We start from the raw sequence: 17,115 nt of genomic DNA on the forward strand, positions 1-17,115 counted from the left end.
GCCGCAGACCAGGAGCTCTCTTCAGTGGTGGCTTCGGCCCCTCTCTCTGTCTCAGGGGCGCTCCTTCCTGACCCCGTCCTGGGTGATTCTCACCACGGATGCTAGTCTGTCCGGCTGGGGAGCGGTATATCTCCACCACAGAGCGCAGGGCACTTGGACTCCGTCCGAGTCAGCCCTCTTGATCAATGTGCTGGAAACCAGAGCCGTGCTTCTAGCTCTCCTAGCCTTTTCACCACCTTTTGGCGGGCAAGCACATCCGAGTCCAGTCAGACAACGCGACAGCGGTTGCCTACATCAATCACCAAGGCGGGACACGCAGCCGCCTGGCAATGTTGGAGGTTCAACGCATCCTTCAATGGACGGAGGACTCAAAGTCCACCATATCCGCAGTCCACATCCCAGGCGTGGAAAACTGGGAAGCAGATTATCTCAGCCGTCAAACCGTGGACAGTGGCGAGTGGTCCCTGCACCTAGCAGTGTTTCAGTCGATCTGCCGCAAGTGGGGCACTCCGGTAGTGGATCTAATGGCATCCCGGCACAACAACAAGGTTCTGGTTTACGTGGCTCGCTCCCACGACCCCCAGGCCCTTGCAGCGGACGCTCTGGTTCAAGATTGGTCCCAGTTTCGTCTGTCCTCTAGCTCTCTTGCCCAGAGCTCTGCGCAAGATCAGAATGGAGGGCTGTCGAGTCATCCTCATTGCACCGGACTGGCCCAGGCGAGCTTGGTACCCAGACCTGCTCCATCTGTCCGTAGAGGTGCCGTGGCATCTTCCGGACCGTCCAGACCTTCTCTCACAAGGTCCGTTTTTCCGCCAGAATTCTGCGGCTCTCAGATTGACGGCGTGGCTCTTGAGTCCTGGATCTTGTCGACTTCTGGTATTCCTCCTGAAGTCATCTCCACTATGACTCGGGCTCGGAAGTATTCCTCGGCAAAAATCTATCACAGGACCTGGAGAATTTTCCTGTCCTGGTGTCGCTCTTCCGGCCATGCTCCTTGGCCTTTTTCCTTGCCGACCCTCCTGTCCTTTCTACAGTCCGGTCTGCAGCTAGGACTATCCCTCAAGGGACAAGTCTCGGCTCTGTCAGTGCTGTTCCAGCGGCGTATCGCCCGACTGGCTCAGGTGCGCACCTTTATGCAAGGCGCGTCTCACATCATTCCGCCTTACCGGCGGCCCTTGGATCCTTGGGACCTCAATCTGGTCCTCACGGCCTTGCAGAAATCCCCCTTTGAACCTCTTAGGGAGGTTTCTTTGTCTCGTCTTTCACAGAAGGTGGCCTTTCTAGTGGCCATAACTTCCCTCAGGAGAGTCTCTGATTTGGCTGCGCTTTCTTCGGAGTCACCTTTTTTGGTTTTTCATCAAGACAAGGTGGTTCTCCGTCCGATTCCGGATTTTCTCCCTAAGGTGGTGTCTCCTTTCCACCTTAACCAGGACATTTCCCTGCCTTCCTTTTGTCCGGCTACGGTTCATCGCTTTGAAAAAGCGTTGCATACTCTGGATCTGGTGCGGGCGCTCCGGATCTATGTGTCTTGCACCGCTGTTCTTAGGCGGTGCACCTCTCTTTTTGTGCTAACCACAGGTCGGCGTAAGGGCCTCTCGGCTTCTAAGCCGACCTTAGCCCGTTGGATTAGGTCGGCCATATCCGATGCCTACCAGTGTACTCTAGTGCCTCCCCCGCCGGGGATCAAGGCACACTCGACCAGAGCTGTCGGTGCCTCTTGGGCTTTCAGGCACCAGGCTACGGCTCAGCAAGTCTGTCAGGCTGCCACTTGGACTAGTCTGCATACCTTGTCAAAGCACTACCAAGTGCATGCTCATGCTTCGGCAGATGCGAGCTTGGGCAGGCGCATCCTTCAGGCGGCTGTCGTCCATTTGTGAAGTTAGGCTCCGCCTACTTCTCAGTTTCTGTTTATTCCCACCCATGGACAGCTTTGAGACGTCCCAATGTCTGGGTCTCCCATAGGAACGATAAAGAAAAAGAATTTTGTTTACTTACCGTAAATTCTTTTTCTTATAGTTCCGTATTTGGAGACCCAGCACCCTCCCTGTTGCCTGTTGGCAATTTTCTTGTTCCGCGTGTTATCACCGGCTGTTGTTGTGGACAGAGTCTCCGGTTGTTCCGGTTCTTGCTCTGTCTTTACTTGTGGGTGGCTATTCTCCTTCAGCTTTTGCACTAAACTGGCTAGGACTGGCTACCAGGGGGTGTATATGCTCGGAGGGAGGAGCTACACTTTTTAGTGTAGTACTTTGTGTGTCCTCCGGAGGCAGAAGCTATACACCCAATGTCTGGGTCTCCCAATAAGGAACTATAATAAAAAGAATTTACGGTAAGTAAACAAAATTCTCTTTTTGCATATATTGATGATATAGTCAGGTATAATCAAACATGAAGAAAATGTGAAAGAGCAATTCTCTAGTTATAAATACCATACCAACAAGAAAATATACAACAAAGCTTAGATGAGGAAACCATATTTACCTTTAAAGTGCTAGCGCATATGATTAAGAGACTATAGAGGAGAGTTCCTCCTGAAGAAGCGTGCAACACGTAGCGAAACGCGCGTAGGTGGTCCTGCGATCCGGTCCGGGAGTACCCAATGGCCTAGGAGCTCTCCTCCATAGTCTCTTAATCATTTTATATATATATATATATATATTTCACCCGTCCAGGATCGAGATATAATGAATGTTCTTGCTACCTCTTGTAATGCACGGATCCAAACTAGGAACAAGTCCCAGGTATGCGGAAAATAGAAGAGATCCAGCAAAAATATCGGGAAGTCCAGGTGGTATAAAACTTGTAAATTTATTTGTAGAAAAAATTAAAAATATAACAGAGCTGAGGACATATGCATCACCCGTTTCGGCAGTGAAAGCCGCCGCCTTCGCAGTTCAAGCCAAAACTGAAATGGTTTGGACCGTGAAGAAGGTGGCTTTCACCACCGAAACACGTTGTCCGTGATGCATTTGTCCTGCATTTACTTTGTCCTCAGCGCTGTTATAGTTTTAGTTTTACAAGTTTTATGCCACCTGGATTTACTGATTTTTATATTTTTTTTTTTCTTTGTCGCTCCTTATTGGGAGACCCAGACAATTGGGTGTATAGCTATGCCTCCGGAGGCCACACAAAGTATTACACTAAAAGTGTAAAGCCCCTCCCCTTCAGCCTATACACCCCCCGTGCTGCCACGGGCTCATCAGTTTTCATGCTTTGTGCGAAGGAGGCAGACATCCACGCATAGCTCCACAGCTTAGTCAGCAGCAGCTGCTGACTATGTCGGATGGAAGAAAAGAGGGCCCATAACAGGGCCCCCAGCATGCTCCCTTCTCACCCCACTCTTGTCGGCTGGTGTTGTTAAGGTTGAGGTATCCATTGCGGGTACGGAGGCTGGAGCCCACATGCTGCTTTCCTTCCCCATCCCTCAATTAGGGCTCTGGGTGAAGTGGGATCCTTTCGGTCTCCAGGCACAGGAGACCGTGCTCCATCCACAGCTCCTGAGGACCATGCTGGATAGGAGCCGAGTATCGTTCAGAGACATGGCCCTGCTACTTTGAGGTACTCTGTGTCCCCGTGGGGACCGCGCACAGCAACACTCCAGCATTGCTGGGTGTGCTAGTGCACCGGGGACAGCAGCGCTGACTGCGTTTGTGCCATTACACACTTCAGCGTCGCTGAGTGTGTTCGTGTAGGGGGACTGCCGCGCTGACCGCCGCTGCCATGGTTATCACTGCGGCACGGCTGGGACTGTTAGTGCGCCGGGGACGTCCGCGCCGACCGCGCTTATACGGCGGCCGCGCTTATAACTCGAGTCCCCGGCTTTTGCGGCCTAGTCTCGTTTTCTTCCCGCCCCCAGCCCTGCCAATCAGGGGAAGGGCGGGACGCTGTACAGGTCGGCAGCACTGAGGGCTGGAGCATGCTTTGCATACTCCACCCCCCTCACTCTGCACAGTGGGGCACCAGTTCCCGCACTTTTCTAGGTCACGCCCACGGCTCCCTCCTCTCCTCAGGACGCCGGCAGCCATTCCTCTCAGCTCTGCTAACGCTGGAGAGGAGAGACAAGCTCAGGGAGACCCAGGCAGGATTTCTGGTGCCCACACAACCGCTTTGCGAAGGCGGTAAGCAGCACCTGTGGTGCTGGCCCCACTAGTGCAGAAGTGTACTTATAGATTATATGATTATAGACTATACTTTACACTGTATGGTGCACTGTTGATTTTTGTCTATATAACCTCCTGTATTGCTCAGAGGAGACAACAGCATGTCGTCCACAAATAGCAAGGGTGCCAAAGCACAGACTTACTATGCTGCCTGTGCATCATGTACGGCTATACTGCCGGCAGGTTCCACTGACCCTCATTGTGTGCAATGCTCGGCCCCTGTGGCACTTTCTCAGCCGGAGCCTCTGCTAAGGGCGGCCCAGGGAGAACCACCTGTTAACACTGTCCAGGTGACAGGGACGGAGTTTGCAGTTTTTACTGAAAGACTTTCTGAGACTATGGCTAAGATATTAGAAGCCTTGCAGTCCAGGCCGGCATCTCAAGCCAGGGGCACTGTGGAATCATTGCCCCCTGGTCCCCCTCAGTTGGAACAGCAATGTCCTCCCGGGGTGTCTCATGGATCCCAGGGTGAGGTCTCTGACACGGACCGCAGCCCCAGACCGATTAAGCGAGCTCGCTATGATATCCCCTCGACATCATCACATTGTTCAGGGTCTCAGCGAGAGGACTCTCTGTATGATGAAGCGGAGGTAGCTGATCAGGATTCTGATCCTGAAGCCGCTCTCAACCTTGATACTCCTGATGGGGACGCCATAGTGAATGATCTTATTGCGTCCATCAATGAAATGTTGGATATTTCTCCCTCAGCTCCTCCAGTGGAGGAGTCAGCTTCTCAGCAGGAGAAATTCCGTTTCAGGTTTCCCAAGCGTACAAAGAGTATGTTTCTGGACCACTCTGATTTCAGAGAGGCAGTCCAGAAACACCGAGCTTGTCCAGATAAGCGTTTTTCCAAGCGCCTTAAGGATACACGTTACCCTTTCCCCCCCGACGTGGTCAAGGGCTGGACTCAGTGTCCCAAGGTGGATCCTCCAATCTCCAGACTTGCGGCTAGATCCATAGTTGCAGTGGAAGATGGAGCTTCACTCAAGGATGCCACTGACAGACAGATGGGGCTCTGGTTGAAATCCATCTATGAAGCTATCGGCGCGTCTTTTGCTCCAGCATTCGCAGCCGTATGGGCACTCCAAGCTATCTCAGCTGGTCAGGCGCAAATTGACGCACTCACACGTACGTCTGCGCCGCAGGTGGCGTCCATAACCTCTCAAACGTCGGCATTTGCGTCCTACGCTATTAATGCTGTCCTGGACTCTGCGAGCCGTACGGCGGTTGCAGCCGACAATTCGGTGGCAATACGCAGGGCCTTGTGGCTGCGGGAATGGAAGGCAGATTTGGCTTCCAAAAAAGTGCTTAACTGGATTGCCATTTTCTGGCGACCGTTTGTTTGGTGAGAGATTGGATGAAATCATCAAACAATCCAAGGGAAAGGAAACATCCTTACTCCAGGCCAAACCAAAAACACCCCAACAGAGGAGGGGACAGTCGAGGTTTCGGTCCTTTCGGGGTGCGGGCAGGTCCCAATTCTCCTCGTCCAAAAGGGAGGTGCCGCTACTAAGGCGGCTTCCTCATGACTTACAGCCTTCTCACACCGCATCCTCGGTCGGTGGCAGGCTCTCCCGCTTTTGCGACACCTGGCTGCCACAAGTAAAAGACCGTTGGGTGAGAGACATTTTGTCTCACGGTTACAGGATAGAGTTCAGCTCTCGTCCTCCGACTCGATTCTTCAGAACATCTCCGCCTCCCGAGCGAACCGAGGCTCTTCTGCAGGCGGTGGGCATTCTGAAGGCAGAAGGAGTGGTGGTCCCGGTTCCTCTTCAGCAACAGGGTCACGGTTTCTACTCCAACCTGTTTGTGGTTCCAAAGAAGGACTGGTCCTTCCGTCCTGTTTTGGACCTAAAACTGCTCAACAAACACGTAAGGACCAGGCGGTTCCGGATGGAATCCCTCCGCTCCGTCATCGCCTCAATGTCCCAAGGAGATTTCCTAGCAGCGATCGATATCAAGGATGCTTATCTCCACGTACCAATTGCTCCAGAGCATCAGCGCTTCTTGCGCTTCGCCATAGGAGACGAACACCTTCAGTTCGCGGCACTGCCGTTCGGCCTGGCGACAGCCCCAAGGGTTTTCACCAAGGTCATGGCTACAGTAGTTGCAGTCCTCCACTCTCAGGGTCACTCAGTGATACCTTACTTAGACGATCTGCTGGTCAAGGCACCCTCTCAAGAGGCATGCCAACACAGCCTCAACGTTACTCTGGAGATTCTCCAGAGTTTCGGGTGGATCATCAATTTTCCAAAGTCAAATCTGACACCGGTCCAATCGCTGACATATCTTGGCATGGAGTTTCATACTCTTCCAGCGATAGTGAAGCTTCCGCTGGACAAACAGCGTTCACTACAGACAGGGGTGCAATCTCTCCTTCAAGGTCGGTCACACCCCTTGAGGCGCCTCATGCACTTCCTGGGGAAGATGGTGGCAGCAATGGAAGCAGTCCCTTTCGCGCAGTTTCACCTGCGTCCACTTCAATGGGACATCCTACGCAAGTGGGACAGGATGCCGACGTCCCTAGACAGGAACGTCTCCCTCTCTCAGGCAACCAAAGCTTCCCGTCGGTGGTGGCTTCTTCCCACCTCATTATCGAAGGGGAAATCCTTCCTACCCCCATCCTGGGCGGTGGTCACGACGGACGCGAGTCTGTCAGGGTGGGGAGCAGTTTTTCGCCACCACAGGGCTCAGGGTACGTGGACTCAGCAAGAGTCCTCACTTCAGATCAATGTTCTGGAGATCAGGGCAGTGTATCTTGCCCTAAAAGCGTTCCAGCAGTGGCTGGAAGGCAAGCAGATCCGAATTCAGTCGGACAACTCCACAGCGGTGGCTTACATCAACCACCAAGGTGGGACACGCGGTCGGCAAGCCTTCCAGGAAGTCCGGCGGATTCTGCTGTGGGTGGAAGCCACAGCATCCACCATATCCGCAGTTCACATCCCGGGCGTAGAAAACTGGGAAACAGACTTTCTCAGTCGCCAGGGCATGGACGCAGGGGAATGGTCCCTTCACCCGGACGTGTTTCAGGAGATCTGTTGCCGCTGGGGGATGCCGGACGTCGACCTAATGGCGTCACGGCACAACAACAAGGTCCCAACATTCATGGCTCGATCTCAAGATCACAGAGCTCTGGCGGCAGACACCTTAGTTCAGGATTGGTCGCAGTTTCTGCTTCCTTATGTGTTTCCTCCTCTGGCACTGTTGCCCAGAGTGTTACGCAAGATCAGGGCCGACTGCCGCCGCGTCATCCTCGTCGCTCCAGACTGGCCGAGGAGGTCGTGGTACCCGGATCTGTGGCATCTCACGGTCGGCCAACCGTGGGCACTGCCAGACCGACCAGATTTGCTGTCTCAAGGGCCGTTTTTCCATCTGAATTCTGCGGCCCACAACCTGACTGTGTGGCCATTGAGTCCTGGATCCTAGCGTCTTCAGGGTTATCTCAAGAGGTCATTGCCACTATGAGACAGGCTAGGAAACCAACGTCCGCCAAGATCTACCACAGGACGTGGAAAATATTCCTGTCGTGGTGCTCTGCTCAGGGGTTTTCTCCCTGGCCATTTGCCTTGCCCACTTTTCATCTCAATCAGGACAACTCCTTACCCTCGTTTTGTCCTCATCCAGTTCACTAATGTGAAAAGGATTTGCACTTGTTAGATCTGGTGAGAGCACTCAGACTCTACATTTCTCGTACGGCGCCCCTGCGCCGCTCGGATGCACTCTTTGTCCTTGTCGCTGGCCAGCGTAAAGGGACACAAGCTTCCAAGTCAACCCTGGCTCGGTGGATCAAGGAACCAATTCTCGAAGCTTACCGTTCCTCGGGGCTTCCGGTTCCCTCAGGACTGAAGGCCCATTCTACCAGGGCCGTGGGAGCGTCCTGGGCCTTGCGACACCAGGCTACGGCTCAGCAGGTGTGTCAGGCAGCTACCTGGTCGAGCCTGCACACTTTCACGAAACACTATCAGGTGCATACCTATGCTTCGGCAGATGCCAGCCTAGGTAGGCGAGTCCTTCAGGCGGCAGTTGCCCACCTGTAGGACGGAGCCGTTACGGCTCTATTATGAGGTATTATTTACCCACCCAGGGACTGCTTTTGGACGTCCCAATTGTCTGGGTCTCCCAATAAGGAGCGACAAAGAAGAAGGGAATTTTGTTTACTTACCGTAAATTCCTTTTCTTCTAGCTCCAATTGGGAGACCCAGCACCCGCCCCTGTTTTTGTGTACACATGTTGTTCATGTTGAATGGTTTCAGTTCTCCGATATTCCTTCGGATTGAATTTACTTTAAACCAGTTTATAATTTTTTCCTCCTTCGGGCTTTTGCACCAAAACTGATGAGCCCGTGGCAGCACGGGGGGTGTATAGGCTGAAGGGGAGGGGCTTTACACTTTTAGTGTAATACTTTGTGTGGCCTCCGGAGGCAGTAGCTATACACCCAATTGTCTGGGTCTCCCAATTGGAGCTAGAAGAAAAGGAATTTACGGTAAGTAAACAAAATTCCCTTTTTTTTTGCTGGATCTCTTCTATTTTCTGTATATCTATAGATAGATATCGATATCGGCATGAATGTGTTTAAATACACTGGGGAGGCTCATTTTAAAGGGACAGATTATTTGATTGCTGTAGGTCTGATGATGATGATAATAATAATCTTTATTTCTATAGCGCCAACATATTCCGCAGCGCTTTACAATTCAGGAGGATCATATACAAACAAGTAACAGTTATAGAAAATACAATATTTAGAGGGGAAAAAAAAAGACAACTGCTCGTGAGAGCTTACAATCTACAATGTGATATGGGGGGGGGTGGCAAGGTACAAGTACTTATTTACAATGACTATCACGGAGACCCCCAGCCATACTGAGAACAGGGGGTCTGCAATTCCTCTTCTGAATAGAGTGCAGCTCAAATGCTCCCCGGACTCTGCCCCCATCACTGTCTATGGGACTGCTGTGCATAGTTGGGCATGTGCATCGGCTCCATCGAGGCCAGGCATTGCCGCCCCCTGATCTCGGGATGGATGGGGGTCCCAGTGGTCAGACCTCTGGTGGAGTGACCACTTTACTCTCTTTACAGACTGCTTTAGCGCTCGCCATCGCTCAGGAGTTGGGCAGCAAAGTTCCGTTCTGCCCCATGGTTGGGAGTGAAGTCTATTCCACCGAGATCAAGAAAACTGAAGTGTTAATGGAGAATTTCCGACGAGCAATTGGTAAGTGACCAAATACTAATTCCTACCAAGAAACATCAGATGTGTCCGATGTCCCTGCACCAGAAATTGCCCTTCCCCGCTGTATCTGCATACGAGCACGTAATGTTTAACCCCTTAACGACCGCGGGCAGTAATATTACGTCATAGCGGTCATAGTGTTACTGCCCGCAGCATGCAGCGATTGGCGCTTATCTCGGCTGATTATTTACAGCCGAGATGTGTGCCTGCCAGGCGCGAGCAGAATCGTTATCTGCCTGTGCCGTTTAACCCCTTAAATGGCGCTGTCAGTATTTTACAGCGCCATCATAACTGCATAGGCGGTATACTTTTACTCACTGGACGATACCGTATGTCACGTGACGTGAACACGTGACTTCCGGTGGTTGTCATGGTAGCACAGGGTCATGTGATGGCTTCTGTAGCTCATATTACTTTCGGTTTCACCCGGCCCAGAGCTGGGTGAGGCAGAAAATGAGCATATCTGCTGTTTACAGCTGTATAGCTGTGATCAGCAGATATGGCAGAGCGATCAGATTGTTGATCCATATAGCCCCCTAGGGGGACTAGTAAAATATTAAAAAAAAAATTAAAATTACCCCCCCCCCTTTCGCCCCATTGTAAATTAAAGGGTTAAAAAAATAAAAAATATACACATTTGGTATTGCCGCGTTCAGAAATGCCCAATCTAGCAAAATATAAAATCAATTAATCTAATTGGTACATGGCGTAGTGGCAAAAAAAATCCACACATCAAAGTTAAGGTTTTTTTGTTTTTTTTTTTGGTTGCCGCAAATTTTGCGCTAAATGCAATAACAGGCGATCAAAACGTAGCATCTGCGCAAAAATGATACCGTTAAAAAATGGCAGCCTGAGACGAAAAAGTTAAGCCGTTCACTGAGCCATAGATCCGGAAAAATGAGAACGTTACGGGTCACGGAAAATGGCGCAAAATGTGCACCACTTTTTTTGGACAAACTTCAGATTTATTTTTTTTAACCCCTTAGATAAAAGTAAACCTATACATGTTTGGTGTCTACGAACTCACACCGACCTCAGGCAGCACACCCATACATCCGTTTTACCATATAGTGAACACTGTGAATAAAACATCCCAAAAACAATAGTGCTATCGCACTTTTTTTTTGCAATTTTTCGGCAGTTGGAATTTTGTTTGCTGCTTTCCAGTACACTATATGGTAAAACTTATGGTTTCATTTAAAAGTACAACTCGTCCCGCAAGAAATGAGCGCTCACATGACCAGATTGACTGAAAATTAAAAAAGTTACATCTCTTTGAAGAAGAGTGGCGAAAAAAAAAACGGAAATTGAAAAAGGGGTTAAAAGGATTTTACTGAACTCTGAAAGCACTGTCAAGAGCAACCTCCATTGTTCTGTATCTGACACGGAGGCTCAGCTCTCATTGTAGTGAATATTACTGAGCTGTGATACATTGAACATCCTATAGACATGTGCGGAGCTGATGTTGGAAAAAAAATAATCTGTTTTTCTAACCCCCTACAATCCCTTTTGATAAATATGCTACCGGTATATCCTGAGCGCGAAGCCTTGTGTTGTGGAACATGGAAAAGTGTTGTAGATTGAAAGAGAAGTATTTTTATTTTTTCTTACTCAACCATTTCTACATTTTCTTCCTCTTTAAGTGTGATATAGAGGATGTGTTCTCCATATGCGTCTCATGCGTTTGTTCCCTGTTATCAGGCAGAAGAGAGGCTGATAGGACAATGAATGACGGGATGCACAGTCTATCTTTAATACCGGGGCCGTCATTGTCCTCTTATGCTTCTTCACTTCTTTCTGTCGTCTTTCATGATTCAAATTCAACATTTTGGGCCTAAATGGCAGAGCACCCCCTTTTTATTTAAGCAGTGGCGACTGATTGCAGAAATAGGGATGTCATTTTTTTTTTTGGGGGGGGGGGGGGTAAATGTGGATGAGAGCTGCTTTAAGAGGATTGCTGTCCTAGTTGCAAACAGTCGGTTTTACACCAGGTGCAGATGTCTGGTATTCACATTCGAAATACGGATTGTGCTGTCCGGACCGGCTGCGGATCTGCTGATTCAAACTCAACAGATGTATATGTGGCGCCCCTGAGGCTTCAGTCGCCACAGAGTATTCCACCCAAATTTGGGTGTGATAGTAAACCCGGTTCCTGAGGAGGTCAGTCCCGGTTTCACTACATTACACACTCAAATACACACCAGGTTGTCCTGTTCCCACTGGGGACTGTACTAGGGTCGGGTAATAAAGGGGTCGCCGCCAGAGAGGCATTTTCAGGATGCCCTCAACAGGGGCCCCAGTCCCACTAGCTTAGGACCTGGGAGGGGGGAGGTGCAGCCAGCAGGGGGAGTCAGGAGCCAACACAACAGTTAGGGGCTTCTCCAGCAGGAGAGGAAGGGAGCTGTCGTGTCTCACAGGTGCTCCGGTGGGAAGGATAAGTTCACACGGTTGCCGCAGGAAGAGGGATCTTTGCTCCCCACGGAACCGACACCACACAGGGCTGCAGGACCCTAGGGAAGATCATACTTAACGTTGGTTTTCCAGAATCTGCCTGGACGGGGACGGTTTCAAGCTTCCCTGACCACACGGCGCCCGACAGCACAGTGCCATATAGGATCCGGGGCCTCGCACCAAGCCGGACCCCACATTGGAACCGCGGCACCTGCAGATAGGGAGAAGAGTACATCTCATGAAACCCTGGGTCCCCTCGTAGCTTCAAGAGATGGGATCCACAGACAGGCGTTACAAAGGAGGGAACCCACCGAACACCCAAACCGGACTGATCTCTAAAGGGATTCAGGTTCGACAGAGCCCATCATAGCAAGTGACCGGTATTACCTGGGTGAGCGGCACTGCACAAAAGTGAGTAAACAACCTGCTATAGACTGACTCTTTATTACTGGTACTGCCGCTCGCCGCTGCCATTACTGCCCCCCTCATCATCCTCCCTAGGGTCTGCTCTACCTGTGGAGAGCGATCCCATCCATAGCTGCTACCACCATCTGCCCCGGAGGACAGTGACAGCAGCGGCGGCCCATTCCCATGACAAACACCTCACAACTACCTCCATCATCCTATCCCCCAAGCCATCTTCTGTACGCCTCCGGGCAACGGAGCCGGGCTAGGCCGCCCATGACAAGCGACAGACGACTGCCTGGCGACTAGTAGGTTAACCGCCTGCCCCGTGGGGCGATATATGCAACCCCTTTAACAAACGTACTTTTAAAGGGAAACTAACCGGTGAAATATGGATCACGATGTCCGGATCGGCTGCACCCGAAGTCAGAGATATATATATATATATATATATAGATATAGATATAGATATAGATATAGATATAGATATAGATATAGATATAGATATATATATATATATATATATATATATATATATATATATATATATATATATATATATATATATATATATATATATATATATATATATATATATATATATATATATATATATATATATATATATATCTGACTTCGGGTGCAGCCGGTCCGGACATCGTGATCCATATTTCACCGGTTAGTTTCCCTTTAAAAGTACGTTTGTTAAAGGGGTTGCATCATAAAAATAAACGGAAACTTAGAGGAAATGCCAGTTTGGCTACAGGTTCCGCCGCTAAAATCAGCAATTTGTCGGGGGCCTGGGATTGGGACCAGGAACAATCGCCTATGGGGGGGCCGTTCTGAAATAGATTCTGTTCTTTATCGCCTCTACAAAGAAGGGTAATGATGTGCGAAAAAGGCCATTTCCATCCAAGCAGATCACCGGACCACCTCTATTATTGAAATCACGGGCGATCGGAGCCCAGCCACCCCGAGCAGCGGAGGAAACAAATCTCCTTCCTTTAATCCGAGAACCAAATAACGCTTGACCTTTTTATTGATTTTGATATATATTTTTATTTACTTTTTATTTTTTTGCAAAGAAAGGGGACAGTCAACATTATCTAGTCTTTAAATTCCTGTCAAGTCAGGGGCGAAGAGGGAGGGAACGCGGGAGCCGGCTCAGGAGCAGCAATGAAAAGAAAAGCGTCTGCAATATTTCCTTGATGTGATGAAGTTGCCTGTCAGGGATTTGGAAATTTGAACCAACAGATGAAACCTGTGTCATCCCCGTTGTCAGTCCCCCCAGATAACCGTCTGAGAGGTAAATCATGGCTAACAGCCGCGGCTTTTGTTACCGGGGAACATTCTTTAAATGTCAGCACACGGGAAGCTTCTAAACAAATATTGGATTTACTGAAAGGCCGAGGAGGGGGCCGTATTGTGCAATTTTCAATTTCATACATGGATTGGGATTAGGAGCGAGATCCTAATAGGATTCTTTCTCCTGCGTAAATTAAACGTCTAATTCCGGCAGCAACTTCACAATCTGGAACGTATTTAATTGCAGATGTTTCTACCGCTCGACTCCTCGCAAATCCAGCAAAGGCCCTGGGTGAACTTGTAGAGAAGAGCATTGTCCTGGCCCCGGCATTGTAAAGAGGTTTCCAAAACTAATATTGTGGATTACAGGCAGATTACATAATACGAACAATGACACGAGGACGTAGCGAAACACTACAGCGCTCTGTGACACCGCCGCACATTCAGATATATGAATGGCTCTTATGAAAGAAAAGACTATAGAGATTGTATATGTGCCCTGTGTATACAGCCTGAACATACACAAGTGTGGACAGTGGTGATGTGATCATAAGACTTCCTCTCTCTTCTCTTCTCCTTCCATCCCCCCCCCTTGCTTTCTTCTCCCTCACTCTCCTCTCCCTCCACCCTCTCTCTTCTCCCTCCCTCCCCCCCTCTCGCTCTCTTCTCCCTCCCTCCCCCCCTCTCGCTCTCTTCTCCCTCCCTCCCCCCCTCTCGCTCTCTTCTCCCTCCCCCCCTCTCGCTCTCTTCTCCCTCCCCCCCCTCGCTCTCTTCTCCCTCCCCCCCTCTCGCTCTCTTCTCCCTCCCCTCCCTCTCGCTCTCTTCTCCCTCCCCTCCCTCTCGCTCTCTTCTCCCTCCCCCCCTCGCTCTCTTCTCCCTCCCCCCCTCGCTCTCTTCTCCCTCCCCCCCTCGCTCTCTTCTCCCTCCCCCCCTCGCTCTCTTCTCCCTCCCCCCCTCGCTCTCTTCTCCCTCCCCCCCCTCGCTCTCTTCTCCCTCCCTCCCTCGCTCTCTTCTCCCTCCCTCCCTCGCTCTCTTCTCCCTCCCCCCTCTCTCTCTTCTCCCTCCCCCCCCTCTCGCTCTCTTCTCCCTCCCCCCTCGCTCTCTTCTCCCTCCCCCCCTCTCGCTCTCTTCTCCCTCCCCCCCTCTTGCTCTCTTCTCCCTCCCCCCCTCTCGCTCTCTTCTCCCTCCCCCCCCCCTCGCTCTCTTCTCCCTCCCCCCCTCTCGCTCTCTTCTCCCTCCCCCCCCTCTCGCTCTCTTCTCCCTCCCCCCCTCTCGCTCTCTTCTCCCTCCCCCCCCTCTCGCTCTCTTCTCCCTCCCCCCCCTCTCGCTCTCTTCTCCCTCCCCCCCCTCTCGCTCTCTTCTCCCTCCCCCCCCTCTCGCTCTCTTCTCCCTCCCCCCCCTCTCGCTCTCTTCTCCCTCCCCCCCCTCTCGCTCTCTTCTCCCTCCCCCCCTCTCGCTCTCTTCTCCCTCCCCCCCTCTCGCTCTCTTCTCCCTCCCCCCCTCTCGCTCTCTTCTCCCTCCCCCCCTCTCGCTCTCTTCTCCCTCCCCCCCCTCGCTCTCTTCTCCCTCCCCCCCTCTCGCTCTCTTCTCCCTCCCCCCCCCTCTCGCTCTCTTCTCCCTCCCCCCCCCTCTCGCTCTCTTCTCCCTCCCCCCCCCCTCTCGCTCTCTTCTCCCTCCCCCCCCTCTCGCTCTCTTCTCCCTCCCCCCCCTCTCGCTCTCTTCTCCCTCCCCCCCCTCTCGCTCTCTTCTCCCTCCCCCCCTCTCGCTCTCTTCTCCCTCCCCCCCCTCTCGCTCTCTTCTCCCTCCCCCCCCTCTCGCTCTCTTCTCCCTCCCCCCCTCTCGCTCTCTTCTCCCTCCCCCCCCTCTCGCTCTCTTCTCCCTCCCCCCCCTCTCGCTCTCTTCTCCCTCCCCCCCTCTCGCTCTCTTCTCCCTCCCCCCCTCTCGCTCTCTTCTCCCTCCCCCCCCTCTCGCTCTCTTCTCCCTCCCCCCCCCTCTCGCTCTCTTCTCCCTCCCCCCCCCTCGCTCTCTTCTCCCTCCCCCCCCCTCGCTCTCTTCTCCCTCCCCCCCTCTCGCTCTCTTCTCCCTCCCCCCCTCTCGCTCTCTTCTCCCTCCCCCCCTCTCGCTCTCTTCTCCCTCCCCCCCTCTCGCTCTCTTCTCCCTCCCCCCCTCTCGCTCTCTTCTCCCTCCCCCCCCTCTCGCTCTCTTCTCCCTCCCCCCCTCTCGCTCTCTTCTCCCTCCCCCCCCTCTCGCTCTCTTCTCCCTCCCCCCCCTCTCGCTCTCTTCTCCCTCCCCCCCCTCTCGCTCTCTTCTCCCTCCCCCCCCTCTCGCTCTCTTCTCCCTCCCCCCCTCTCGCTCTCTTCTCCCTCCCCCCCCTCTCGCTCTCTTCTCCCTCCCCCCCCTCTCGCTCTCTTCTCCCTCCCCCCCCTCTCGCTCTCTTCTCCCTCCCCCCCCTCTCGCTCTCTTCTCCCTCCCCCCCCTCTCGCTCTCTTCTCCCTCCCCCCCCTCTCGCTCTCTTCTCCCTCCCCCCCCTCTCGCTCTCTTCTCCCTCCCCCCCCTCTCGCTCTCTTCTCCCTCCCCCCCCTCTCGCTCTCTTCTCCCTCCCCCCCCTCTCGCTCTCTTCTCCCTCCCCCCCCCTCTCGCTCTCTTCTCCCTCCCCCCCCTCTCGCTCTCTTCTCCCTCCCCCCCCTCTCGCTCTCTTCTCACTCCCCCCCTCTCGCTCTCTTCTCACTCCCCCCCTCTCGCTCTCTTCTCACTCCCCCCCTCTCGCTCTCTTCTCCCTCCCCCCCTCTCGCTCTCTTCTCCCTCCCCCCCCTCTCGCTCTCTTCTCCCTCCCCCCCCCCCTCTCGCTCTCTTCTCCCTCCCCCCCCCCTCTCGCTCTCTTCTCCCTCCCCCCCCCCTCTCGCTCTCTTCTCCCTCCCCCCCCCCTCTCGCTCTCTTCTCCCTCCCCCCCCCCTCTCGCTCTCTTCTCCCTCCCCCCCCCCCTCTCGCTCTCTTCTCCCTCCCCCCCCCCTCTCGCTCTCTTCTCCCTCCCCCCCCCCTCTCGCTCTCTTCTCCCTCCCCCCCCCCCTCTCGCTCTCTTCTCCCTCCCCCCCCTCTCGCTCTCTTCTCCCTCCCCCCCCCTCTCGCTCTCTTCTCCCTCCCCCCCCCCTCTCTCGCTCTCTTCTCCCTCCCCCCCCCCTCTCTCGCTCTCTTCTCCCTCCCCCCCCTCTCTCGCTCTCTTCTCCCTCCCCCCCCTCTCTCGCTCTCTTCTCCCTCCCCCCCCTCTCTCGCTCTCTTCTCCCTCCCCCCCCTCTCTCTCTCTTCTCCCTCCCCCCCCTCTCGCTCTCTTCTCCCTCCCCCCCCCCTCTCTCGCTCTCTTCTCCCTCCCCCCCCCTCTCTCGCTCTCTTCTCCCTCCCCCCCCCTCTCTCGCTCTCTTCTCCCTCCCCCCCTCTCGCTCTCTTCTCCCTCCCCCCCCTCTCGCTCTCTTCTCCCTCCCCCCCTCTCGCTCTCTTCTCCCTCCCCCCCCTCTCGCTCTCTTCTCCCTCCCCCCCCTCTCGCTCTCTTCTCCCCCCCCCCCCTCTCGCTCT

The 17,115-nt window shown here is 53.2% G+C and overlaps 1 protein-coding gene across 1 annotated transcript in view; it reads left to right on the plus strand.

Annotated features, from left to right (window-relative positions):
- Positions 1–17,115, plus strand: part of RUVBL1 (RuvB like AAA ATPase 1) — a 105,600-nt gene that overhangs the window by 16,407 nt on the left and 72,078 nt on the right. Inside the window, exon 3 of the mRNA XM_075320743.1 lies at positions 9,237–9,369. Coding sequence (XP_075176858.1) covers positions 9,237–9,369 — 133 coding nt within the window. The remainder of the gene's footprint in view (positions 1–9,236; positions 9,370–17,115) is intronic.

Source organism: Anomaloglossus baeobatrachus, chromosome 8 (genome assembly GCF_048569485.1).
Source record: "Anomaloglossus baeobatrachus isolate aAnoBae1 chromosome 8, aAnoBae1.hap1, whole genome shotgun sequence".
NCBI lineage: Eukaryota > Metazoa > Chordata > Amphibia > Anura > Aromobatidae > Anomaloglossus > Anomaloglossus baeobatrachus.